The 21,829-nt window shown below is 30.0% G+C and overlaps 2 protein-coding genes and 1 non-coding gene across 3 annotated transcripts in view; 1 reads left to right on the forward strand and 2 right to left on the reverse strand.

Moving 5' to 3' along the window:
- Positions 1–69: 69 nt before the first annotated feature.
- On the reverse strand, positions 70–3,976 carry LOC123298357 (testis-specific serine/threonine-protein kinase 4-like). Its single transcript, XM_044880341.1, has 6 exons — positions 3,674–3,976; positions 3,081–3,250; positions 2,285–2,434; positions 1,681–1,954; positions 1,306–1,485; positions 70–415 (listed from the first exon to the last, which is right to left on the reverse strand). The coding sequence occupies exons 1-6, from the start codon at positions 3,878–3,880 to the stop codon at positions 233–235; spliced, it is 1,164 nt and encodes a 387-aa protein (XP_044736276.1). The 5' UTR covers positions 3,881–3,976; the 3' UTR covers positions 70–232.
- Positions 3,977–5,889: 1,913 nt separating this feature from the next.
- Positions 5,890–21,829, reverse strand: part of LOC123298875 (photoreceptor-specific nuclear receptor) — a 41,721-nt gene continuing 25,781 nt past the window's right edge. Inside the window, exons 4-8 of the mRNA XM_044880972.1 lie at positions 14,118–14,238; positions 10,515–10,636; positions 7,032–7,294; positions 6,638–6,890; positions 5,890–6,580 (exon numbers count right to left, since the gene is read on the reverse strand). Of these exons, the coding sequence (XP_044736907.1) occupies positions 6,330–6,580; positions 6,638–6,890; positions 7,032–7,294; positions 10,515–10,636; positions 14,118–14,238 (1,010 nt within the window). The 3' untranslated portion in view covers positions 5,890–6,329. The remainder of the gene's footprint in view (positions 6,581–6,637; positions 6,891–7,031; positions 7,295–10,514; positions 10,637–14,117; positions 14,239–21,829) is intronic.
- On the forward strand, positions 11,100–11,183 carry Trnal-uaa. The gene has a single exon. It is a non-coding gene; the product is annotated as a tRNA-Leu (tRNA).

Genomic DNA, 21,829 nt, shown 5'->3' on the forward strand with positions numbered 1-21,829 from the left:
ATGTGTTACAATGAATCTGTACTTAAAAATATTTAAAAAAAAGTCATCAAAACATTGTAGAACCGATAAATAAAACTATGTACAGAGCTTTCATATTAATTCGATAGAAAATATTGGGGGATTCACAATAGGGGCTCCAATATTAATTTGTACTTTTCCACTTTTTTAGAGTTGGCACATCACTGCTTTTTTCCATTTCGACATTGAATTTATACCGTTAAATTATTTCTATTTATTTTTTTTCTGTATCTTGTGAAATTTGATCATCGGGCATTTGAATCCCGATTGGAGTTTCATCAGAAGCAACATGTTCTTTCTTTTCATTAGCTTGAGCTTTTAATTGTTCTTTTGTTAATAGTGGAACGGGTGCATGTTGATCAGCACCCAAAGATGGCGAGGGGGCGGGTAAAGCTTCCTATAATTTAGATAGTTAAAAATAATTAGTTCTTCACTGCTCCATTTCTAAATATTAATTTGCGAAATTTCGAAATTTGCTTAGTTTTTCAACCCAAAAGAGTAAATTATTTTAAGAGAATGCAACGTTGGACAAAAAAATTTTTTACCTAGGCATGTGGGGTATCGTCGAAAAGAGCTTTTTGAGCAGAGCATGTATACGTATTTTGTTTACTTTTAAGATCATACACAAAGGCGTTAGAGGTTGTCAAAGAATCCAATTTTGATAATTTTTTATGTCTGATTTTCGAAAATACCTAGAACACAGACATACATTAAATATAGACTGACTATTACAAGTAAATGACATTCGTATTACTCGCATGTAAGAGGTCATCACATTGTGGGTGGTTTCTGAATTTTTGGAGATAAAGATATCTCAGGGGCAGTTAGCAGTATAAAATAGAGCAATCACAGATACTCAAATTTACTTTTTAATTCACGAGTATTTACGTATGTACTTCGTTAGGTCGCTACTTTATTGCTTTTAGCTGACTAGTACTAACTGTTATTGACAAAAAAAACTACAAATCACGGAATGGTATCAGCTGCTATAATTATTCATCAAGCTAGTTTAATAAACTTTAGGATATTGTTTTAGTGGTCTATATTTATTTGATACGTCTGTGATCTAGAAATATGGAATTCTGTACTATCATTTTTGAGTGAGAGAGAAGAACATAAAAAAAATATATATATAGCTCTATAATTTCTATATTATAGAACCCACACGGACAAACAGATTTTTGATTGACTGAGCCATTAACGAATAACTTGAATTTCATAAAAAAGATACATAAAATCTAATAAATAACGCCGGCAACACTGGCTATTATTCGTAACAATACGTACAATTGATGAATCTCGGCTGGTACCAGGTTGTGATTTTTCACTTGCACTATACCATGCATCAGCTCTAATACCAGAAATTCTTACTCGAACTTTTAATGGTGCCAAAATTTTACATATAAGAGCTTTGCATGCTGTCGATACTTTTGGATCACGAGGAAATGTTACCTTGTTTGATACTTGCTAAAATCAAAATGTAACAATTAAAATATTTCATAAAAACATGCTCATATACGTCGTGCATTATTTGTCACAGCAGTCATGTTATTGTGTATAATACTTAGACTTCATCAAATTCTTAAGAAAAGAGGGTTTATGATCAAACTACCATAAATACTCAGTTATGTTGACTGCAAACTCAACGATTGTAATACTTACCTTTACCAATTGTGAATAATTTGTATCATCGAATGGTAATCGTCCATAAACCATGGCGTAAAGAACGACACCCATTGACCATACATCAGACATCTGTGGTTGATACGGAATACCTTTTAATATTTCAGGTGATGCGTACGCATAACTACCACAAAACGTTTCACTTAATATAATTGATCCATTTTTTGTTTTTAAATGACCTCGGGCAAAACCAAAATCCGATAATTTTATATTGTAATTTGTATCCATTAACATATTTTCACATTTAATGTCTCTATATGCCGGAAAAAAAACTTACAAAAGTTGTTAAAAAATAAGATACCTCTTACACATTTTTGTGTAGGTTTAAAAAGATCTAAGAATAGATCTATCATCGATGGTGAATAAAAAGATATAGAAGATATTTGTTATTCATTACATTAGTAATAAATAATGTAGCCCGAAAAAAAATTAAATCTTGATTTTAAAATGAAAAGGTCTATTTGATAAAATTGAAGGGCTATATTGACGCTTAATTAAAAAAAATTATATTTTGAAACTACTATATATTTTTAAGCCTAACTTAAAATGCGAAAGAGGGTAATTATTGAAACGAAAAGAATACCTATGGACAACACCTCTTTCATGGCAATATTCAATTGAATCAACTAATTGCCGAAACCATTTACGTGCTCGAATTTCATCAATATGGGAATCTCGCCGTATCATGTCTAATAAACTTCCATTTTCAGCATATTCCATAACAATATATACCCTAAATTTTAAAATATAAAACAACTTTTTGGATTTAAGACTAATTTGTTCTAACTGGTAGTGTGTTATTCTTAGGATTTATATTTTAAGCTCTAACTAGAACAACTTTTATGATTAGGGCTATAGTAAATAGCTTAGCGTAGTAGTTCACTTTTCATGGTCAAGGTTTTTAATTGTATTATTAAAAATTGTTATGGCTGAGTTCAGTCGAACTTAGCTTATTTAATAACGGCCTCCCATAAATAAGGGATGGCGAACCAATGACATGAGACACAATAATTTGGTCTCGCCACCGAACACAAAGTTTATTATGAAGTATTATATTAAGAATTACGAACTCAAAATATCCTACGAAACGAACGCTCGCTCGTTTGTATTGTGGTTACATCGTGGACTGCGAGTTACTCGGCTGTAGATGTCATTGCTCGGTTTAGTAAACCTTCTCAAGAAGGAGAGTTTTTGAAAATTATTCGACGCCACGTCCATGGCCTCGTTAAAAATTACTTTAGAAAAAATGGCACGTTGATATACATAAAAGTTCGCCACCCCTGGCCTATATCGATAATCTATGTTAAATAATTCTGTGGAATTCTGAAACACTCTGCATAAAATGATTTTAATTAACCAAATAAACGAAAAATTGATACCTGTGTGTGGTTTCAATAGCTTGTAAAAATCGTATTAAATTTGGATGTTTTAATCCTTTAACAACTTCAATTTCTCTTGGTAAGAATTTTTTCAAATAATCTGCCGGTGCTGTAAATTTACTTACTATTTTCACAGCCACATTTGAATGATGGCGTTCACTGTATGCTACCTTGAAATTAATAAATTTAAACATAATCTACATTTTAATTAAACCTAGATCAGAAACTGTGTAATAGAACGATTTCCAAACCGACCAAAACTAGAAACATGCGAATCTCGGAAACGGCTGAAACGATTCGCTTCATGTTCATTTACATGAAATCATTTTTAAATAAAATGCTATATTTCAATACTTAAAATTAAAGTGAAATCATAATATCTCATACTGTTCTATTTTTATTTGAAATTAAAAATCTTTAAACCCAATTTGATCACCTTATACGTTGAAATCACTCATGAGATGGCAACATTAAAGAAGAAATAATCTTACCAAATTTTAATATAAAATATCTTCAAAACGAAACGAGGTATCGAAACTTTTTGGCCTTTTGGAAATCGTAATCTTGCCAAAGAAAAAAAGGCCTTAAATCACCTTCACAGTAGCATATGATCCTTGTCCAATATTTTTACCTAACGCATAACCATGTGTCTCTAAAACTGTTGCCTTTTTCACCGGTTTAACTGGATCATGTACTTCTGATACCATTGGATTTGTGGGTACAACAACTGCAGCGTGAACTTGTTGATTTGCATTGTGTAAGCTCTGTGGTCCCGAACTTTGATGTTCTTTATTTGGCATTGTTTTTTGATGCTTAATGCTATGATTATTTAATTATACTATTTTAGCGCAAACATAATTTTTTTTAATATCTATTTTTAATTATTTTTGTCAAAATACACTTCAAATTTTAAAATTGAGAAAGATCATTCAAAACGAACACTTTCCATGGAAGTGTTATTTGCGTTGCAATAGAAACATATTTTTTTAGAACAAAATGCTTTTCTTATTTAATTCAAAATATTTTGATATTTTAGTTTGTCTTTTCATTCTTGATATCGAAACAGTTATAGATTTTGAAAGTAATGTCACAATTTTGTATTATTCAAACGGTTAGTTTTAAACATTTTTAATGGAAATTTGTATAATAATTCACATGATTTAAAGAGTCTGCGGCTTTTAAAAACGTGGCCTACTAGGAAAGCGTTTAAAATTTAGGTAGAAAATTTTCTTTTGTTCATTATCAAAAAATGCTTATATTTTTGCTTTAATGTTAGGTACTATTTTTAGTTATCTTTCGTAATCAGTATCTAATTTAGTGGTGGGTTGAAGAAGAGCCCTAATTTTGAATCATTTTTTTCAACTGTGATGTCAATTTTTCGCTAGCTATCACTTACCTGCTTCATTCCGGGACCAGGACTTCACATTATTGAAACCTATTAGAGCTAAGTTAATTTTAATCACAAATTTGAAAAGAATGGCCCAAATTTAGTAGGATTACATACTTGGTTTATCAAAATTGGATAAAATTTGGATTTTATTGAGCAAAATTAAATTTTTTGGATTCTGATGAAGTCATAAAGTTAAAAAATTCGATTTTTTGATAACACATGCAAATTTGATCCGATCCTATTAGAATTTTTTTTGAAACCCACTAATTTTGGGTCATTCTTTTCAGCTGTGATGTCAATTTTTCCTTAGCTATCACTTATGTGCTTAATTCCGGGACCAGGACTCCACATTCTTGAAAACTATTAGAGCTAAGTTAATTTTAATTACAAATTTGAAAAGAATGGCCCAAATTTAGTAGGATTACATACTTGGTTTATCAAAATTGGATAAAATTAGGATTTTATTGAGCAAAATTAATTTTTTGGATTCTGATGACGTCATAAAGTTAAAAAATTTGATTTTTAGATAACACACGAAAATTTGATCCGATTTTATTGGAATATTTTTTGAAACTCACTAATTTTGGATCATTCTTTTCAGCTGTGATGTCATTTTTTCGCTAGCTAATCTTTATGGCTTCGAATTATAAATAATACTAAACTTAGTGGGTTAGTCGATAAAATAAGAAAATGGCGAGAAATTCAATCAAATCATTTATACTTTAATTAACGTATATTTTTTACATGAATCATAAATATTAATATATCACATTGATTAGTCTTTAAAATTAATTATAAATATTAATATTAGCTATGATACAATTATTAATTCAACTCTTTTACACTCACAGTTATGTGTACTTAATTTCAATAAGAAAAGATATATCCCAAATCCAAACCGTTTTGAAATCAAGTTTTTCGTGAAGTTACTTTTACACGACCAGATATTAATTAGTCCTGGTTTATATGGATTTGCATTAAGCTGAGAAAGTAAAAGAGGACATTAAATTTAAAATACACTTATTAAATTTTTAAAAGTTGAATTCTTATAATTCATCTTATAATTAGAATTTTTTCACATATTTATTTTTTTTAAAATAAATTTACAATGTTCGGTTTAAATCTTTGATGAAATAATTATGAAGTTAAAGTTCAAATTTATCAAAAATTTTGACTGTAATAATATTTATTAATTTTTATTTTTTTGGAGGGCTAGGCCTAGAGTACATATATATTTTATTTACACAATCGATTTTAATAGATTTTAGTCTGAATTAGTTCCAATTCGAATATAAAATGTTCGTTAAATATTGACGATAAAATTATTTCACAATTTTTCAGAATAAATAATCGTTCCATTTGGATTCGTAAATTGGATAAAAGTAGAACCGATTTTAATAGATAGATATTCAGTCAGCCTCGTCAGGAAACAGAAATCGCGTTGTGGATTAGCTAAACCCCGCATTGGCATTGCGGACGATCTCACATAGCTACTACATATCTTTTTTTTTGGAATACCTGTCGATTAAAATCGGTTCTATCATTTCTGAAATTAGTTCAAAATTGAGACAGACAATACAATGGCAATCTAGTTGGAAATCTAAGCCACCCGCTTTGAGAACGCGAAATAGGCTTACGATTGAAGTCGCCGTGCTGACTAGCCTATGAAATTCTCAGCTTTTCTGAAATGACTCACTAAAATTACGCTTGGCCGCAGATCTATTAGGAGAATATATCTGATTGCAATCCATTAGGGTACTATACTCAATAGATCAATAATTTTGAACAATTTCCGTTTGAGCTTGCACTTTACACTGTTTTAATGTATTCACAATTAAACAAGTAATTGAAAATAATTGTCAATTCTTATACATATCACATAAAACTTTCTCCATGGGTGTATTTCCAATTGTACGATGAAAAAATACAGCCTCAACTCGTGATGCTGGTACCAAACGCAACAACGGTAACATCAGTAACAGTCGTCCAAATCGTGCCGGTTGTCCTGGCATTTGTGCTCGACAATGTTGTAGCAACATAACTTGTGCTTGATCTTGTAAATTTTCAATTTGACTGGGATCTTTTAAACCACGTGTTTCTGGAAAGATCACTGAAAAATTTATTCTCGCTTTGTCGCACTAAAATCGGCATAAAAATTAATACTTACCAGCACGAAACAATACAATTGCTTTTAAACATGCAAATTCGGCTGGATCCACTAGAATAGCTTTAAATCTGGATAATATATCGGCAAGTGTACGAACTTCGGTAGCTATTTGACTAGATTTTACACCATTTCCAGAACTTGCCATATGTTCACTAACCGAAAATAGTGGTGAAGATGCTGCGTCTAATGGCATACACCATTGTATCGCATTTAGTAGAAATAATTCACTCCAGGATTCTTCCAAAAGTATCACCTGGAATTCAATTCCTTATTAAAAAAAAAAATTATATCGATTGAACTACAGCCATATTTGTTCGACTATTTTGGTGTCGTATTATATTATAAGTGCTCTATCTTCAAAAATTAAGTAGTAGGAAAAATATATATAGTTTACCTGATCTCGAAATGGTAGACTAGCAAAACTTGGTAAATTTTTTGCCCATTTAACAGCCATAAATAATAAACGGGCGGATGTTTCATAAACAGTTTCATGTGCGGGATTATATAAAGACGGGTGTGGAGCTGGATTATGTGGTTCTGGTCGTACCGGTCCACTACTGGAACTTACTGCACATGGTTGGACTGGTGTTCCACTTGTGCTTGATTCTCGTAACGATGGTGAATGTTCTTCTTCGTTTGTTACGTCAATGCTATCATCTAGAAAGAAAATTTTGAATCAATTTCAGCAAATTTTACGAAACATACGTGCATTTGATGACTGGTCGAATAGTTTTTGAGATGCGGATTAAAATCGATCCAAATATTGCGATATCTCAGAAACTCTGCATCCAATCATTAAATTAACCGGATTTTTAAACTTTTTGGATCAAAATTACCCCATCCACCGAGATTCATCAAATTCCAAGACAAAATTTTTTTTGCGATATTCTCGATTTTCAAAATAATTGCAAAAAATCGAAAAATTTCGATAAAACTCAGTCTGTGTCATTCCGCATAAAAGTTACTACTGACCCAACGAAAAATAATGCCACGTTCTCAAGTTATTTGACTTCCAATTGATAAATATTTGTTGATTTGTTCGATTTTTTAAAAATATCAATCGATTATAGGCAATACACATTACATAGATGTGTGATTTTTGTGTAAAAAAACGGGTCTTTATTTTTTCGTCACGTAACTCTCAAATACAATTTCATTTAGTGATAAATTTTCTAGGATAAACCCGGTTGGTTTTGGACGCCTATTGAACCGATGATATTTTGTTTTTATAAAGGTATAGTTTACAAGCTACAACAGTCAATGTTCGGTTGTAACATGACGGCCGTGGCGACCGTGTAGAATAACTGGATGATTATGGATACCGTTGATGATGATGATTGGGATATAGTTGAGCTTTTAATATATTCAAAAAGTAAAATGGTTGTAGGATTATAAATGAATTAGTCCTTGTTTGGTGTATGTGTGTATGAGTGCCACTAATTAATCATTAGGGAGTTGTCGGTGTTTGAATGTTTGCATTAATTACAGAGGATTTCATATGTCATTTCTATGTAGGTATGTTGGTTGCTGTTGTTGTACGTTCGTTCGGTTCAGTTCAATGATGTTGTGAGCAACGTATACTAACTATACAACATATTTATATAACGGCCAAACAATATGGAAACTTGGATGAAACTAACCAACAACAATAACAATGCTATGGAAAATGAATTTCGAAATGGATATGATGTTGTTATTATGTATAAAATATATTTCTAGTATCCTATGTACAGTCAGAGACGATTAAAAGTTTAGAATTAGTACGAAAAGATAGTGAACAAAAAACAATTAGGCAATAATCAAGAATCGAACCCCGGACCTATTTCTTTGGAGGCGAGCGCATTTTTTTTCCGAATAAGTCCGTTATTTGGCCCAATTTGTTTAATCTGACAAAAAATTTGAAAAATATGATCCAAAATTTATAAAATTAAATCATTGGTTCATTCAGTTAGGTAAATCTACGGATTTTGATGCTAATTTGTAAAAAAATAGGTTTCTTTTCTTTTTTTTAGTAGGAACGATCCACGCGACATTTTGCGCGCGGTTTTTATCTCTACATGGTTTACTTTGGTTTTCTTATAAGTTTTCTTGAATATCTATGCTATTGATCGTATTGAGACGAATAAAAACAAAAGAATTGTTTAGTAAGAATTTCTGCATCGATCTTGCTTACTATCGAACCCCGAACATAGCAAAATAACCTCAAAATCTCATAAAAATCGCAGTAACCTCATACTTTCAATTTTTCTGATAAATTTTCGAAAAAGTCGAAGGAATTGAGTTGCAATTTTGAAAAAGATGTAGCATATGATCATAAAAAGGGTAGTAAATTTAAGCCCGATATCGTCACAGAAAGGCTGACTTAAATCGATTCCAACTCCTCATGGCAATGGCTGGACAATGACAGAGAACATCGACATGAGACATCGCGTATATTATCGAATAAAAAAAGGCTATTAGCACAGCTTGGTTACCTCTACTCAAGCTTCAGCTTAAAGAGCTTTACCAAAAATAAATCACTGACTCAATTTTAAAGAAAATTACTTTAAATTAGAAATCTTTTTATGTTTTCGACCACTTTAACTACAAAGCTAGAAAAACTATATCTATTGTTGTACTAAATTCACTCATATCTGTTGTAATAATAGTAGTAACACCATTGTAACTAACTAACCCGCCCATCATTAAAGGGTTTTATTTCATATTCATATAATATATCATCCTCATTCCAGAATCCAGGTACATCGTTAGTTATTATTTATGTAATAATATTCATAACTGGACATTAGAATATATATTATATTTTGTTTTGTTGTTCGAATTCATTCGAATAGAGAGATTGTCCTTGTATTGCACATAGCACATATAACTAACTTTGTTGAAATAATTTTAATGCGTTTATCATCAAGTGTGGATCCAGAGAGGAGCAATTGGGACCATTGCCTTTTCCAGAAAGTAAGGAAAAGCATAGAAATTCTCCTTATTTGGCGTTTAATATTTTTCGAGATATCTCTTAAACTGTTCCCAAAGGAGGGGTATCGATAAGACTTCATTCCCGCCCCAGAGTAACGAAAAATCAAAATCATGCGATTTGATGTTTTCTTTATCACCATCCTGTGCTCTATAGAATAAAAAACTGTTGTCTCCGATTTGAATAAAATAAATTTTCTGCCGTAATGTTGGCCCAAAAAATACAAAAATTGGGTTCTTTTGACGATTGAACATGTAATTTCTTAGATGTCTCCTGAAATTGTACACGAAGGGTGATATCCTGTGCCAATTTCGACAGTCAATATCTTAAAGTCAATAAATTTCACAAAATGATCAAGATTTTCGTATTTCGTTCAAGTAAACCGAAGGCCCAGTAGTAGAAACAAGCAAACAATAAAATGTTAACGAAACAAATGATAAATGTCCTGTAGAAATTTTGTGAAGTCGCGCTTTCATCCGCCATATTGTGTCCTGCCTACATAGTTTGAATTGGTATATATTTGAATATAATTTATTCATAAAATTTAATGATTTTATTTTATGTTTATACACAAGCTTTAAAAAAACTGAAGATTAAATCTGTTTCGCAATAAAATTAAAGGTTGTAAAATCTTTAGCTCACTTGAATTTTCGATAAGGGCATTAAAAACAAATAAGATATTTTTAAATTATAGCCCAGATATTAGTGTACTTTAGTGTGTAACAAGTACCTGAATCGAAGCCAGGTGGATACAATGAAATTTTGTTTAAAATGTTTTTTTGTTTTATCTCTAAGATAAATAAATCTTTGTCTAGAATCTATGTGCTTTCAAAGTACAGAAAGTAATTAAAGTGTCTAAAGTAAGTGGTGAAGAATATTAAGATTATCTATTAACGTTTACTTTACCATCATTGTCGGTTAATTCATGTTTAGGTGTTGGAGGTTGTGGTAATGTTATTGACGGTGGTCCCAAAAGTCCTGGCGCATATCTAGCTGGTGATAATGCCATTGCTAACGACACTGGTGGCCTAGAAGAATTAAAAAAAATCATTATTAAGTTTCTAATTGACGCCTATATGGACAAACAGTGATGTTTACGAAAAAATGTTTTATAACTAAAAGTTGTTTATTTTTTATAAGGTACATTTTTTATGCTTAAACTTTTGTTCTATCTCTAACGGTTTACAAGATGAGTCCTACGGCCCAAGACCTATGTTGCTCATTTACGAACTCAAACTAACTTTTTACGCTCTGAATACGCCATAAAAATTTCATCGTGCTATCTCTTTTCCTTTTTGAGTTATCTTGTCCACAGACAGACGGGCAGACGGGCATACGGACTGACTACCGCAAATGGACTAATTTGGTGATTTTATGGTGATTTGTTCGTAGCATCAATTTTTTTTATGTATTTCATGTATGTAGGGTATAATAATACAATGTATTCCATATATGGAGATAAAAAGATATAAATTGAACCTCCATCATCAAGTCAGGTTGGCCGAGCGGTCTAAGGCGCCAGATTTAAGCTCTGGTTCCCAAACGGGAGCGTGGGTTCGAACCCCACACCTGACAATTTTTTTTTTTTTCTAAATTAAAAATGTAATTACATCAATTAACAAAAATATTTAGAGTAATTTTCTTTTGAATTTTGTGACCTTATAATATTCAATATTTTTTCATTAGCAACGTATTTTTTTTGTAACAAATTTCCTATTGATTGATTGTTAATTATTAATAAATAATAAAAATAATAATAAATAACTTTTATAATAAAATGTTTGCTAGTTCAGGTGTAAAACAATTTTTACAACAAAATAAAATCGATGAATTGGTATTAGATACTATAAAGTAATTTTATGGTGTACATTGTTCTAACAAAACAACCTTTGATCATTTAAATTATAATATATTATCAATCGTTTACCATTCATGATGTATCATCATATTATACGTTAACGTTATCTATGCTATCGTTATCATAATGCTCTTTGTTTTCTAAATGGTTGCTGATAACAAGTAACGACCTATATACTTTTAATACCCTTTACCTGTACAATGTGTCACAAAAAGTGTATACCTACTATTTTATAAAAAAATAAGGTACACCACTTTTAGATTGAACAAGTGAAAGCAAACAACTGTCTGAGTAAATTGTTGAAATACCATGCATAGACAGTGTTGATTACTCTATAACATTACACAAACATACATGACACACATATACATAACTGATAATCCCATATTAATACATACTATACAATTAACGCCTTATTTTGCGCCCTCGCGGGTAAACAGTGATGTAAACAAAAAATGTTTCAAACAAAAGTTGTTTATTTTTTGATAAGAGATTTTTATATTTAAACTTTTGTTCTATCTCTAACGGTTTACAATACCCAATTGACCTATGTTGCTCATTTACGAACTCTACCTCACTTTTTACGTCCTGAGTAGGCTGTAAAAATTTCAGCTTGATATCTTGTTTCGTTTTTGAGTTATCGTGTCCACAGATGGGCAGACAGACATCCGGGAATACACTAATTAGGTGATTTTATGAACACCTATACCAAACTTTTGTTCGTAGCATCAATATTTTTAAGCGTTACAAACTTGGGACTAAACTTAGTATACCTTGCATATTACATATACGCATGGTATAAAAATAACTTTTTTTTATATTAACATCGGGTCCTCTAGATGTGTGGTTTAGAAAGTAACCAACTTCGTCACTCCTGTTCTATGTTAGTGACACAAATTATACGTAATATGTTCGTGTCTTTATTCTATTTGTAAACGTTTCGCACAACTATATAAGTGATACAAATTACATATTTTTATTATAAAACAAAATTTTTACATTCATTTCAAATTTGTATGTACTTCATATAAGTCCAAGTCCGCCATAGGACATACATGATACTTTTAATAGCTTTAGCTATCTAAACACATTATACTACTTAACGAAAAAAAAAAGATTAGTTTCATAATAAAAATAAGCATACTTTTTCACCAAAAATAGGTGTGATATCATAAAAACAAATTTGGATATAGGCAATTGTTTATAAATCAATTTTTCTGCGGTAACTACAAGCTACCCACATTATTTTTGCAATAGAGCTGTGTTCAGATATTTTTGCAACTCTCAGTAAATAGATACAACAAAATCATTCTTCTGTATGTTAATCATTACTAAAATCAAAAACACATCATCATTATTTAAGCTCTCTACCTGATGATTGGTTACTTTGATGTCTATAAGTGTGTGTATCTATGTGTGTGAATGGGTGTACCCTTTTACAAGTAACGAGAAAAAATTTTCCATTTTATTTTTCACACATTGCTAAATCGATTTTTTCATCTATATAAAAAATATTTTTTATATACTCGAGCTCCGGGTCGACGACTTTCCTAATTCGATTTGTTTCTAAAACTTGTAGTCTTTCGAATAAAAATTCAGAATTTGACATTAAAATTTTAGAAGATAATCTAAATTTTTATAGATTTGTGTTGTAATAAAACACTTTTATCCTTCCTCAAACTAGTTGGGTCGATATTATGACTATATCGCATACAATTTTTATTATTTAATTTATAATAATTGTTAAATTATTATTAATATTTATATAACTGTTACTTTATTAATGATCAATAGGAAACTATTTTTTAAATAAATAGAAATAAATAGAAAATACTAGATAAAAAATGAATATAAATTAATGTGTTTAAATACAAGAAACACTTGCGTAAATATTTTTAATGAAATATCAAAAAGTCTTCAACATGGTTTTAAAAAGAAGTAAATAAAGACTTTATACTATTCTTATTTAAAGAATTTGATCTAATTCTAATGCTGTAATTCAAATAAAATACTTTATTATAAATATTTAACATTTTTTGAAACTTAAATTTTTACCGAAACGAAAGAAATAGAATTTAAGGATGTTCCAGCATGGTATTTGCAGTTTCTATGTTAAAGCAATGGTACAATTTTTTTTTCGACAGAATTTAACGAAAAATTAAATTTAAGAATTTAATAATGCTTACTATTAATTCCCAAAGTTTCAGAAATTTTGACCGTTTAAAATGGGAAATAATTATGCCAACGTCCCAATTTCGATCAATTTACGTCAAAATTAATATCTCGAAAGTGAAAATTAATTTCTAAATTTTTTTTTTAGAATTGTATTGTATAAACATTTTTTTCTACTTTTTCTTCAATATATAATAATATCATAAAAAATAGTTGGAGAGACCGGACATTTTACATGCTTTAAATGGGACATGACCCTCAAAATCGCGAACTTTGTCTTTAAATATCTCGCGATCTAAACGGTCAAAAATTATGAAATTTTAGGAATTCATAAATAAAGCTATTATAAACCCGAGAAAAAAAATTCGGCCAAATCTGTCGAAAAGTGATTTCATGCTGGTACTACCTTAAATAAATTTTAAATTTAATATTCAATTTCAGAAGCTTAATATCGAATGTAGTCAAATATATTAACTCACCCAAATACTCCAACGGCAACAGCTGCTTCACGTAGTGCTCTTTCTTGATCTACAGTCATATCGCGTAATGTTTCTGGACGTATTGTGGCTGTATTACGAGGTTGTCTTTCATTTTGAACGGCTGAAATAAAAAAAGTACAAATAGATTAAAAAATTATATTCTGAAAACACTATCAAAATGTATTTAAAGGTTCTCAGATGTAGACATCAAAGAGATTATCAATATTTTCAATATTTGTTCCAAAAGTCGTTAAAATTTTGTCCTCTTGGTTGAAAAAGAAAGTAAAAGTACGAATTTTTCATTAGCCATATTGATAAGTGGATAAGAATCTTTTCATAAAATAAGGCATTTAATCTATATATATTTTTCTATAGAATAGGGTATTTTACTATTTTTGAAAAAGTACTTCAAAATGTTGATTTTGCTAATAAAAAGCCATCAAAAATTTATTTCGGAAAAATACACACGCTTTCTTGGCAAAAACTTAAATTAAATTTTAAACTGCCAAAAACGCGGGCATCCAATTTGAGGACGTAATATCGGTATCATTTCACGAAATAACAAAAATAAGTTTGACAGATATATTCATAGACATCTGATTATAATAAATATAAATACTTATTATCTATGGGTATATTATACCCAGCTGTATACACTGAACTAATTGATGGTCTGTGGCTCATACCGATATGACATCACAGCTTGTCGCGTTAGTTTAAAAATTACGATTTTTAATTTTAATATTTTAAAAGAAAAATGTGCTTTTATGACTCGAAATCAGAATATTTAAGTATATTTTTATATAAATTTTAACTTTTTTTGAAATTTCATAATTTATTTTTGACTAACGATAATACCCTATTATTTAATTCTCTATTGCCTGATTGAACAAGGTATTAAACTATTAAACGTTAAAAACGTCTATCTAAATGAATTGATTATTTTTAATGATGTGAATGATTAATGATACCATAAATGGTTCGAAGGCCTCTCATATTCAATACGGTACGGTATACTAAATGACATTATAAAAGGTATATATAATTCATAAAACAAAATATAATGTCCAGCAGTGAGTGAACAACAGTATAAAATAAACAAATAAAAAATAAATTTGTAAGTTTATTGTATGATAAATAAACTCTCAAAGGACAAAACCTACTCAAATAAATTACTCAACATAACTTTTCATAACCCCGTATTTAACTTTGCACCACTACTACTACGCTCTGCTACCATATTTAGACGAATCAATTTAGAATGTGATTATATTCTATTCGTGTATATATAATATTTATTTGTATAATCACATTCTAATATAATAATTTTATATGTAGTATACAAAACAAAAACAGAGATAGATAAATGAATAGATGATATTGGGTATAGTAGTATATGGTAGTATACTATAACGTAGTGTTTGGTGCGGATTAAATAGCTTTAAAACGCATTAATCAGTGTCATTTAAATCCGGACTATAACTGTTTGTTACTCTCTGGAGCTAGAGAGTACTACGACTACTCTCTACTCTAACATTGGAACGATAATAAAGAAATGTATAATAGATATAGATATATATAAAAGGGGTTTTGTTTGGTTTTGGTTGTTTATATTGTTGTTTTGGAGTTTGTTCTATTGTTGTATTGTACAGGGTGGATCAAGTTATAACAGTAGTCGTTTCATCAATAGGGCATTCCACTGTTTTTGAAAAGTACTTCAAAATGCTGATTTTGCTAATAAAAAGCCACCAAAAATTTATTTCGAAAAAATACACACGCTTTCTTGCCAAAAACTTAAATTAAATTTTAAACCTTTTTTAAACTGTCAAAAGCGCGGGCATCCAATTTGAGGACGTAATATCGGTATCATTACACGAAATAACACAAATAAGTTTGGCAGATATTTTCATAGACATCTGATTATAATAAATATAAGTATTTATTATCTATGGGTATATTATACCCAGCTGTCTACACTGAACTAACTAAGGTCTATGGCTCATACCGAGGGCTTGTCCGCGTTTTAGGTCACGTGATATACAGTTTAAAAATTACGATTTTTAATTTTAATATTTTAAAAGAAAAATGTGCTTTTATGACTCGAAATCAGAATATTTAAGTATATTTTTACATAAATTTTAACTTTTTTCAAATTTCATAATTTATTTTTGATACCCGGATACACTTATAGACGGATACACTTATAGCGTCCTTTTCTCGAAACCGGGTGAATATTGCCAAAACGATTTCATAACTTTGCACTTGATGCCTCAAGTAGGTATGGGACATTGCAAATTGATAATGTATTTGCAATTAATTCAGATGGTGCTAGATATTTTTTCCTTGAAGCTGGTTGATGGCATATAAAATTTCTATTTTTTGTATAAAGGTCCTCTGGTCATATTCACAAAAATAAACTGTTTTTCTAAAATTTCAACACAATTTGAGCAATTGTTATTATTTTAACGTTGAGCAATTGTTATTATTAACTATCATTTGATGAAGTGCTGTCGTTATAACTTGAACACTCTGTATAAATATTGTTCGATGTGTATTTTGTTTGTCGGCTGGTAGTTGGTAGATAGGATTTTAATTTCGCGTAAAATTACGATTATTTGTTTGTTCTATAGTTGATTTATTGTAAGTAGACGTCTATAACTAATATGACAATATTATATATTTATGATTTACGGAGGACTTGTAACAAAAAAGTTGGCTAAGTAAATCTATATGAGTCTCATAGTTCTGAGTATAGAAATTCAGAATCATTAGCTATCGTTTTTTCAAAATGTTTTAATTAGTCTTCATAATCTTTTTTGGTTTTTCAATATTTTGAAAATTTCTGCTATGTCTAGAATTATAACCAATTTTCATTCTGTATTATTTCATTATTTGTTCAGTCCTATGGAAGTTTTAGTATAAGCAGGTCTAAAAGTCTCTTTAATATTTTCAATAAAAATTTCTAGTGGTATTTTTCTCTCTCACGTTCAACGCTACCCAGATTTTTGCCTTGCAATTAACTTTCTTCGAATGAGGCAACCTAAAGGAGTCAAAGGAAGGCTCTGATTTTTGGTAATTGAATTATTTGATCATGAATTTGTTCAAAGCCGCACTCTCGTTATCTGGTAATCGTGTCCTACTTAGAAGTTTCGGGGTTCTTCTCAAAGGTTCTTGTCAAATTCTTTGACAAATTAATTTTTTTGTTTTCTCATGCAGTTAGTCAGCTCTGATTCAATTAGAGTTTGGAGTTTTTATGTGATCAGCACTTTGAGTATTATATTTTAAAGTTTCTTCTTCTTAAGGTAGTATTATCGGTGATAGACTTTGCATTCAGAATTAAATGAAACTTGGCATAGTTGTCCATTATTATATCATAATTAACCAGTTTTAGGGGCCTTCAGAGAACTGAAAATCTGAACGTCCAGTTTTGTGTAATAAAATAGAATCTGTGATTTCCCACAAGAATCAATGTTAAAATATCTTTAAAATATCTTTTTTTCAGTTCTCTGAAAGCCCATAAAAATTTAACTGGTTAATTATGATATAATAATGGACAACTATGCCAAGTTTCATTAAATTCTGAATGCAAAGTCTATTACCGATAGTACTACCTTAACAGACTTTCTCATATAAGATTTTTTAAGGAAAACCATTCTGTTAAATTTTGTTAGAATGTCATACTATGTCACAAGTAATAATCAACTTCTATATAAATGTGTACAAAAATACTTTAAAATTACTTTCTTTGTCTTTAGTGTGTTATAAAGTGTAGATCTATAGATGTATAAATACAATACTAAAGTTTAATTTAAGATTAACCAATTCATTTATATTTGAAAGGCGACAAAGTGAAAATTGATTGTTGGGTTTTACTTTAATACAATTAAAAGTATCGTACAAAATAAAATTAACAAAATGAAAATATTGATTTTTATTTTAATTTAAGTAAAATATTCATTCTCCTTTTTTTTTTTAAAACTATATTTGCATTAATTTGAATATTCAGTTTCATGCGTTTAAAATTAATGAGTTTGTAATTTTAAAAATTTTATGCTGCTAAACCAACTTTTAGAGTAAATATAATTATAATTAAATTATATTTTTTGGCAAATGGTTCATTTTTTTTCGTAATATTTGTAAGGATTCTAATCAGATTCATTTAATACGTAAATGGTCTCGAAGTAAAAATCTGTACTTCAAACCTGGGTAAGTGAGAACTGGATAAGTGAGAGTAATAGCCAGGACCCGCCATTTTAAGCTCCCAAAACCTCTATTAGCGAGAAACAGTAACCTCTGTAAGAGAGAGTCGTTTTTCTCTCATGGACCTCCGTAAGTGAGACTGCTACTTATCTATACCTCTTTAAGCGACAGTCGAGCTTTATTTATTTATATTATTTAGGAGGCATTTTTACAACATTCGAACTTGCTGTGATTTGTTATTGTTGCGTACCTCTATAAGAGAGAAACGCTACCCTTGTACCTGAATTAGCGAGAAAATCGGGTTAGTGAGAAATTTCTATAAGCGAGAATGAGATTGTGCTCCCTTGAACTCTCGCTTATCCAGGTTTGACTGTATAATGCATTTTTCACAGTGATAAGAAAATCAATAATTATTATTTATTAATAAAAAAAATAAATGAAAAATTGAATTTGATTTCATAAATAAATAAATCTACAGCGGGAAATATTACTATTGTCAGCACATTCACGAAGTCGAAGTCTCATGCTTATATATATTAGTGATAAACTGATAAGAATGAAAAACAGCAGCATAATGGGATACAGATATTGGAGAAAGAAAGCATATTTGTTCGTTCGTTGCACGTCATCATAATAAAAGTGGAGTAGGCGGTTGGTTATTATTTTATATAGCACACACTGGGAGCGGTTATGAAAATTTATTTTTATTGAAAAAGAAAACTTGATAGATATTATGCAACTTGTCATATTCGATTATACTCTCTAAAAAAAGAGGTCAACCTTAGAATCTAACGGAATAAGTTGAATATTTGTACAAACCTTTATTTTGATAGTAAAAAGGTCAAAAGTCATAGTTTGCTACAGAAACTTTTAAAGCCAATATCCATCAACTTCAATAAGAAAGGTTTACCAAGCGGAAAGGATCACACAAGAAATTTATAGGTATACAGAAGGTCATGAAATTTTATAGACTGGATTCCACAATTGACCCTGCACTAAGGTACCAAGAGCTGAGCACTCCATCTTCTGCGCCCTCTATTTAAAAAGTGGTTCAACGTATAAAAAAGGTTTCAGGCGAAATTTGTAGAGAATTTTATCTCCTAGAACGTTTTAGTAAATGTAAATATGATTGAAGGCAAAGAAAACGAGATATTATCAAAAAACTGATTTTTGCTAACTTTGACCTTGAATATCCAAGGACGCTGACACGTGATTTTTGAAATAATATTTGCATTATCAAAATAAAGGTTTGTACAAATATTTAGCTTATTCCGTAAGATTACGAGGTGAAATCCTAAGAAGATTGGACTATAATAAAAATACGATTTTAGAATATATCGGCTGTTTCACCAAAATTAATGCAATATAATATATTTGTAGGCGTGAATAGCCAATGAAAAGAAAATAAAATTGGCTGCTTTTTCCACATCTTCCTTTTAATTGGTCAAGTTAGCAAGACTGATTAAAATTGGTTAAAAATTACGACCTGTAAAATGTAATTAGCTATACACAGCAAATTTGAATGATAATAATTTTTTTCTAGAACTGAAAAAGCTATCATTTGATAGTAAAAGTTTTTTGCTTTCCAAAAAGCTAAATAAAATATTAATTTTTTGAAAAAGAAACCACTTTATTAAATTTTTTATTAATGCTGGCATATAATTGCACAGATTGGGGCGTTAAATTTATTGTCAGAAAGTGTTAATGAGAATAGAAATTATAATTACCCATGTTACGTTTTAAAATTTTAAAATATATTTTACTAACTTGTAATATTTTAAAACTTTTAAAATAATTTGTGTTAAGTTTTAAAGTATTTAATATAATATTTATTAAGATAACATATCTATCTATATATATATAACGTAATTTGTAATTCACTTTGTAATTTATAATTTACTTTGTTAATGTACCTACGAATATGTTGTTATAAAATATTCTATGCGATAGATTTTAATAATAATTTATACATAAATGATTATTTACTTTTAAAATAAACTTAAAATGTAGAACCAGTTCGGATTCTCTTTGGTATAACCTTTTTATTTAAATCAGTGAAGGTGAAAAATAATGAATTGGTTAAACTTTTAGCTAAGCTAACTACTTTAGCGTGTGAATGTATAATTTTGAACGGTGCATCAGGAAGTTATTAGGTTAGTTTTAAAGCTTTTCTTAATGCTACCATCTTGTATATTTATAGCTTATTTACATGGAAACGATTTTTTTAATTTTTACCCGACTGTCAAGGAGTGGCTATGTTTTTCGTTCGGTCTAAAAATATACCGCTTAAGAAAAAACAGGCTAAAGAAAATAATATTTAGATTTAATTTTACTCATTATGTAATTTTTATATCATATCTGTTATAAAATTGCCTATAACTAAAAAGAAAGTAAATTTGTCTAGCCTTTTTTAAGCCACGGGTATCGCACTACGAAATTCGTCACGGGTCGAGATAGTTATATAAAATAGTATAACCTCTACCATAAAAATTTGATTCTGTTTGGTGTTTCAGAATAATTAACAGTCTAATTAAAGTTATGTTGTAGAAAGATTTGTTGATTATTTTTGTCTGGAGTATCCTTAATTATGGAGAGTTCCATTTCTTGTAAGAGGATATCCTGAAAAGGCCAATCTTAGATGGAGGGAAGAACGTACTTGTGGTACTACAAGACAGATATGACCTGAGTACAATCGCAGGCGTTGCGAAGTTCTTATATCACTTTCAATGGTCTCTGTTCGCAAAGTTGTTGCGGCTATTACAGGATACTGGCTGGGTGGCAAGCATGCTGAACGCTTAGGCCTAGCAGTGTATCACGACTACTGCAGGAGCTGTCACAGTGGTGCCGAGGAGGAGACAATGTCTCATCTCTCTGTCACTGCCCAGCTATTGTCATGAGGAGATGGACTTACTTGAGCCAGCCTCTCTTTGACGACCTCTCCGACCTAAAGTCAGTCGACGTCAAAGCTCTCCTGCTGTTCTTAAACAGCTCCAAATGGTTCATGGAGTAGTGGTCGGGGATGGGCCAACCCTTTTACGTTCTCACAACGGACCCTATGGTCTAAGTGAGTCCCACCACAGGACAGCCACTCTAACCTAACCTAACCATCCTTAATTATTTACATTGCTAAATACAATATACTTTATCGTAAAAGACAGGCTTCTAGCAACCACGAAATTTTCATTTAGAGTCCTTTCTAAGTGATTTTGACTTTTTTAACCTTTAGAGTTTGATATAAAACAAAATATTACATATAAAATATTAAAAAAGCTAGGATCACTAGAGAAGGTTAAAAAAAGCCTCTTTTTAAACATTGGGGTACCAAGAAAGAGTTATTAAAACGAAGGTTGAATGAATGAATTTTAATAAAAATTCATAAAGTTAAAATGTTTAAGGAACACTGATCATAAATAATGCAACGCGAGTAAAGTACAAAAGGTTGCTTGCTATACCACCACCTTCATCATGCTTCATGTATGTGGTAATGTTTTTGTTGAGAAGAAAAGTAAATG

The sequence above is a fragment of the Chrysoperla carnea genome, chromosome 4 (assembly GCF_905475395.1).
Source record: "Chrysoperla carnea chromosome 4, inChrCarn1.1, whole genome shotgun sequence".
In the NCBI taxonomy this organism is placed as follows: Eukaryota; Metazoa; Arthropoda; class Insecta; order Neuroptera; family Chrysopidae; genus Chrysoperla; species Chrysoperla carnea.

Bases quoted from the DNA above. Each gene is read 5' to 3' on its own strand.
- LOC123298357 (XM_044880341.1), bottom strand. From the start codon at position 3,880: ATGCCAAATAAAGAACATCAAAGTTCGGGACCACAGAGCTTACACAAT. The intron at 2,435-3,080 runs GTATCAATTTTT...TTTAAAATTTAG, and splicing joins GCTATTGAAACCACACACAG to GGTATATATTGTTATGGAAT. The intron at 416-1,305 runs GTACGTATTGTT...TCTAAATTATAG, and splicing joins CCAGCCGAGATTCATCAATT to GAAGCTTTACCCGCCCCCTC.